The sequence below is a fragment of the Haemaphysalis longicornis genome, unplaced genomic scaffold (assembly GCF_048455015.1).
Source record: "Haemaphysalis longicornis isolate Haplotype H1 unplaced genomic scaffold, Haemaphysalis longicornis Haplotype H1 scaffold_7, whole genome shotgun sequence".
Taxonomy (NCBI): Eukaryota; Metazoa; Arthropoda; class Arachnida; order Ixodida; family Ixodidae; genus Haemaphysalis; species Haemaphysalis longicornis.
The window spans coordinates 194,123,457-194,129,550 of NW_027526422.1; the positions used below are offsets into that span (position 1 = coordinate 194,123,457).

Sequence of the window (6,094 nt, forward strand, 5' to 3'; positions counted from 1 at the left end):
ATCTAAGGACCTCCTTTCGGAAGCACGGTTGTATATTGCGTGGACGCTGTACACCGCGAGACGTACAGTTTTAGAATCGGTCGTGTAAGGAAGAAAAAAATCACAAAATGCACCTTGTCAACATTGCCCCAAAAGAGAACCTTTATTCGGGTGAATGAAACAGCAGCACCGTCATTAAAGAAACGCCACTCTTGGCGTTAAATGTAAAAAAAAACAAGCATGTCCGTGAACACAGTCCACAAGTGAGAGGGAAAAAAACGTATCTATAGCGACAGTTCGTTCACTCGGCGGGCGCACATGACGCGAGTGTCCTCCTTCCTAGTAGTCGTCGTGCGAGATTTCGTGGTGGTAGGTGAGTCCGCGGTCCGTCATGGCCTTCATCCTCTGCTTCTCGAGCTCCTGCTTGGCGTCCGCCTCGACGCGCTGCACCTCGAGGATCTCCTCGACGCTCACTTCCTCCAGGTCGGCGTCCTTCTCCTTCTCCTCGTCGATCTCGCCCAGCAGCACCACGTTGTCGCCGCGGATGACGAAGATGCCGCGCGGGATGTCGCCGTACTGCTTGCCCACGTGTATCCGCTCAATGGTCTGGTGCAGCACCAGGTTGGCGAACTGGTCGATGCTCCGCAGGTAGCCTATCAGGGTGCGCCCGTCGCGCAGGAACACCAGCAGCTTCTTGTCCAGCTCCTCCAGCAGGCTGGCAGTGCCGGGCAGGTAGAACAGCGTCATTGTGCCCCGCTGTCTCCCTCAGGTCACTTTTTGACACATGCGAAGGTGATCAGGCTCAAAACAGAGGCACCGGCTCGACGGAGAGCACGCGAGCGGACGAAGCTTGTCAAGGATCACGTTGTTTACGTGGCTGCGCGAAAACCCGATTAGGCGACGTGCTTGACACAATTTTACATCCGTTATTTTGTTAACGTTATTAAAAAATTACTTTAAATCTTGTCCAATTGTAACTGTAACAAACTTGATATTGCTATTAGCACAAAAAGTTTATGGCATTGTTGTTTATCACGTTTTGTATGTCGCGTCATCTATGGCGCGAGTTTTCAGTTTCGGTTGAGTTCGGAGGTTCGGACAGCCTACTTCACAGTGGTCAGGGGGCGATCAAACCAGCCAAAAATCATATAAATAAATAAAGCATGTTTTGATAGTTTACATATGAAAACACAGAGGTCAGAGCAAAGCAAACAATCCACTACCGACTGCAGCGCTTGTACGTGGTGGACCGGTGCTGCGGTCGCCTTGGAGAGGGCTTTCTTGCTCAGAAAACAGAAATCCGTGCAGGATTTTACGTTATTAGAGAGTTTTAGCATAGCAGCTAGCGGAGGCTCACGCTACGGGGGCGGGTTACCGGCATCCGACTGCGCAGGCGCGCGCGGGGAGGGCAAGGAGGTTGCGCCTCAGCGCGGCGAATGCGCGGGCATGGTGAAGGCCGGCCCGCGGAACTAGCAGCGCGGCCCTAGCCCACCTTAGCTCCTCTGTCCCCTACCAATTGGCTAGTAGACCCTGCAGGACAGGCCAACGGCCCCGCATCCTGCAGTGGAACTGCAACTCACCACTACGGCGAACTGCTGAACTGGCAGAGACACTTCAAAGAGAAGACTACGATGTCCTCGCTCTGCTAGAGGCCTACGTCACTCACCCACCACGTCTGCCAGATTTCACCAGCCACGTCGGAGCGACTTGCATACGGCGCTCATGCAAAGACGCACCGTGCAGACGCCATGGACACCCTACTGGACGTGCCAGGACTGCGATTTACGTCAAAACCACTCTGGATAGCGCACAGCTGTGGACCTGGCATCAGTTGCAGGAGGGCCCGTGGAGTGCGTAGCTGTGACTGTTCGTATGGGCACCACGGACACCACTGGCTAGCGTTTATATAATTATGTCCGGCCTGGCAAACCCTGGGACCCCTCAGCCCTCCACAATTTGCGGGGGAAGAGCTGGGAAAAGACTGTGTTGTGTGTGGGGACGTCTTCAATGCGCACCGCAGCTGTTGGGGAAGCCCTCACAACACACGCCGGGGGCGGGCTGTTAGGCTGCATCACATCTACTGGCCGGGCAGTAATTAACACTGGCAGCCCCACCTTCGTCCGGCATCACAAACATGGGGCTTCTCTCACCCATATAGGCTCCGGACAGCGCCCAGACGGCGACACGGAGCCCGCGACACCCAGCGCCCCCTTCGGCAGATATGCGCAACACTGGGTCGGTCCCCGCAAGCCGGTACGCTGCTAGCTCGGGGGCGCTCTTTTTGCAGCGCGAATTTGGCATATTAGTCGCCCCTTTTGGACTTAAAACGAAGTAAGAGATTGTAAAGTAATCGTGCCACATACTGCATGTGAATGGAGAAGGATTTATTCGGTTGAACTCGCGTATAGGAAGGCATATAAAGGCCGCATAGGAGTGACGCCCAGAAGAGAAACGCTTGTACAGCCTGCCTGCGGGGCAAACCTTTCTCAAGATCAGCATGTTTCGCTTCGAAAGTAAACGTAATTTATATTGTTTAATTCACAAAAGAGGAGGCTTTGTCTGAAAATATATTAGACGCTGCGCGATGTTTCCGCGCGGGGTATTCCATCCATGTGAGTGCACTTGCATGCGACTGCAGAACATATGGGAGCTACATATAGGTGTTTGATCCGAATGCGATGCTCCATACATGTAACAGTATGAAATTCACGGCTGTTGGGGTATAGTGAAAGTGCGGACGTTAATAAGTGCCCGCTTCGCCGAGAAACTTTTGGGCTTCCAGTTGTAGCCCAGCACGCTATAGTTGCATACATGTAAACACGCCCACAAAAAAGAAACTCTTCACGAGAAGGCTATCACAAAAATTCCTTTGGGCAGGGATGGGAAGGGGGAGGTGTCAGCAGAACATTTAAAAGGCGTATCGGAATAAATTACGGAATATTCATATTCGGGTATTTTTTTTTTCGCTCCATGCCAACGGGTTTGGCAGGAGACCTCCGTTAGGAAGGAATAGTAGCGCTTTTTTTTTCCGTCAACACCTTTACAACAGAAGTCACGGGAGAAAAATTTAGTTTCCTGAGTACACCCCTCACTGGTCCAGAGTGGCCGCAATAACGACGGATGGGATAAATAAAGCTTGTCCTCCTCCTTCCCGAACGTGAATTTTTTTTTTCCTGTGTACATACTGTTCCAACTTTTATTTCGGCACGTCTTAGCTCTATTTTTCTCTGCTTTTCAGTGGCTTAGACAACAATTTCATTGTTTCTTTTGCACGAACAGGCGGGGATTTTATGCTATCCAAAAGCTCGCGATACATTTGGGAACATTAACGCCTGTAAGTGTCCGTGCCCCATATGTGGTTATATGTATTTAATTCGGCGGTATAAGTACGTGGAATATTAGATGAAGCAGAGTAGAACCGCTTGGTGATAAAACTACAATGCTATAACTGTGCTTGGGGGCCTTCTTTGTTACCAAATTTAGAGCGCACTTATGTGTATTGACCGCCTGCTAACCAGCCTACTAACAAGCTGATCGTACACCACGGCAGCATGTAATCCGCTCGCTTAACGTGGGCCTTTCAAGATTCAGTAACCATGCTCGATATCTGCGAAAAAAAAGAGAAGAAGAATCCGCGGGAGAATGCAAAGCCTTGAACACAAGCTTCCCAGCTGTGCTAGCCTACGGCTCGGCAGCGAGGCGACAGCATTTTATCAGTGCCCCGTTTTATTGGGATGCTTCCCGCGACTATATAACATTTTGCACGACTTTGTTGCACTATGTAGTACATATACGCGCAAATAACGTTATAACAAACGTTTTTTTTTTTTTTCAAAGTTGCGTTCACTGGCGCTGAAGGCGGTCGGCGCGGCGGGACCGCCCCAGAGTTGCGCGTGTCTGTCGCGGCTGGCGCTGCGCTCGCGCGGCAAACTTCGTTGTCCGGAGCCTATTGACCTCACGCTCGTCTCTGGAGGGTGCGCGTACTCCTGGAGCACTGCCTCCAGCACGTGGGGGCCATGGCCACCCCCACCACGGTCCGAAGAAGGGCGGGAACAAATATGTAGCTAGGTGGCGAACTGTCCGGTCTTCAGCTAGAGGGCCCTGGTAACTTCGGTGGAAAGCGGGCGGGCAGACCTGACCACGGTGGTGCAGTGCGCGGCCTCCGCCACAGTCCAGCGAGAGCTGCCTCCGGGAGGTCCGGTTCCTGACATCCACCTGCTAAACTTGCGGGCACGCCGGAACCAGCTGCAGAGACGGGCCATCCGCAGCGGCAGACGTGAAGACTGGACGGCGCACAACCGAGCGGATCGCACAGTGTAGGCGGCATGCGAGACAACAGAGGACTCATCCTGGCAGAGCCTCTGCTCCTCACTAGAGCCGGATCGCAACCCTGCGCGCGGCTGGCGGCTGTTCAAGTCCCTGCAACGAACCGGCAGCCCGGCCGCCCTTTCCATCGCGGTCGCAGCTGGCATCTCGGAGGCTGCACTTGCCGAGCTCCTCGCAGACCAGTTTGCGGCCACGGCACCTGCCAGCGCCCCTCTGTCTGCCCCAGAAGAACCAGCCCTCATCGCACAGGACCGCCACATTGATATGCTTTGCAGCAGTGACCTCACATCTCGGGAGTTCCAGGCAGCCCTGCGCCGCAGTCCCAAGCGCCGAAGCTCACCTGGCCTAGACCAAGTGACATATTTACCAGATGCTGCGGAACTTGGACATCCCCAACATATTCTTCTCGTGGAGCTCTTGTGGCGATCGACTCTTTGCTTCCGCTGTGGCTCGTGGGGCTTGTCAGGCCAATACTCAAGACAAGCAAACCAGCCGGAGAACCAACCTCCCATCGACCTGTTTCCCTGACCTCAGCGGCAGGAAAGCTGATGGAAACAGTCGCCCTGGCCCGTCTTGAATGGACTGCAGATCTGCGAGGCACCTTCAGGGAGCAACAGATCGGATTCCGCCGCCACCGAAGCACGGCGGATTCTCTCGCAGACCTCGTCTCTATGTTGGAGCAGGCGCAGCATGACGGGGAGGCTGCATACGTCCTTCTCCTTGACATGAAGGCGGCCTTTGACAGCCTACCACACTTGGTGATCAACGCCGCGCTCGACGTCCGGCTCGGCGTCACTGGTTATCTTCGACAGTACGTCCAAGCCTTCCTCTCCAAACAAACCCTGAAGGGAAACCAGCACACCCCGGAGGGTCAGTGTTGGGGTGCCTCAGGGGAGCGTGCTGAGTACCTTCCTTTTCAACCCAGTTCACATCACTGTGTATGCAGACGACGTGGCGCTATGGACTCACGAACCGGCAACAGAGGCCGTCACCATCCGGACCGGCCTTCAGCGGAGCATCGACGCCGTAGCAGCCTCTGTCAGACCAGGGACTGACTCTGTCCGAGAGCAAGAGTCAAGCCTTTCTGGTTCACCCCTGGGGCACTGTCACTCAACGAGCTACCCAGTCTCTGCAGCTGCATGGCACCCCTCTTCCCTGGTGCAAGTCCATCACCTACCTTGACCTAGTGATCAACTATAATTATCCTCTTCAGTCCCAAGAATGCGCCAATACAAAAATCTTTTGTAACACACTTTTATTCGATTCATTATCCATAGAAATAAACACAAAAAAATTACAATAGCAAAAAAGCAAACGAAATAGAATTTGATGGTACCCATTTGGGTACTCTGGGTTTCAGTGCGTGTGGAATTCTACAATGCTTCAAAAATGCTACAACACACTTTTATTTGGTTCATTATCCATAAAAATAAGTGCAAAAAAAATTAAAATAGCAAAAAAGCATACGAAAGTTTTGAAATTTGATGGTACCCATTTGGGTACTCTGGGTCTTCTTACCCTGTGGACGCATTCGAGCGCTCGCGCCGATGAAAGCCATTTTTGCTGCCTCGCTCTTCAGAGATTCCTGGACACATCGTGCCATCTAGAGGGGCTTAGTGAAAGCAAGGCCTGCTTTTTGCGGGGAGACAACTTTTGATGCGCTAATTTTGAATGGGGGAAAGCTATTGCCTTTATGATTGTGGTACCCATTTGGGTACCCTGGGACCGCTAAACTAGATTCCTGCAGTGAAGACCATCCAATCAAGGACAGCCCAGGTGCTCCAAGGCG

At 52.8% G+C, this 6,094-nt stretch overlaps 1 protein-coding gene across 1 annotated transcript; it reads right to left on the reverse strand.

Annotated features, from left to right (window-relative positions):
* Nucleotides 1–114: 114 nt before the first annotated feature.
* Nucleotides 115–866, reverse strand: Lsm1 (U6 snRNA-associated Sm-like protein LSm1). The gene has a single exon (XM_077679485.1). It carries the CDS (start codon nt 724–726, stop codon nt 319–321), a length of 408 nt encoding a protein of 135 aa, XP_077535611.1. The 5' UTR covers nt 727–866; the 3' UTR covers nt 115–318.
* Nucleotides 867–6,094: the final 5,228 nt, after the last annotated feature.

Excerpts from the sequence above, each read along its gene's own strand:
- Lsm1 (XM_077679485.1), bottom strand. The coding sequence starts at position 726 with ATGACGCTGTTCTACCTGCCCGGCACTGCCAGCCTGCTGGAGGAGCTG.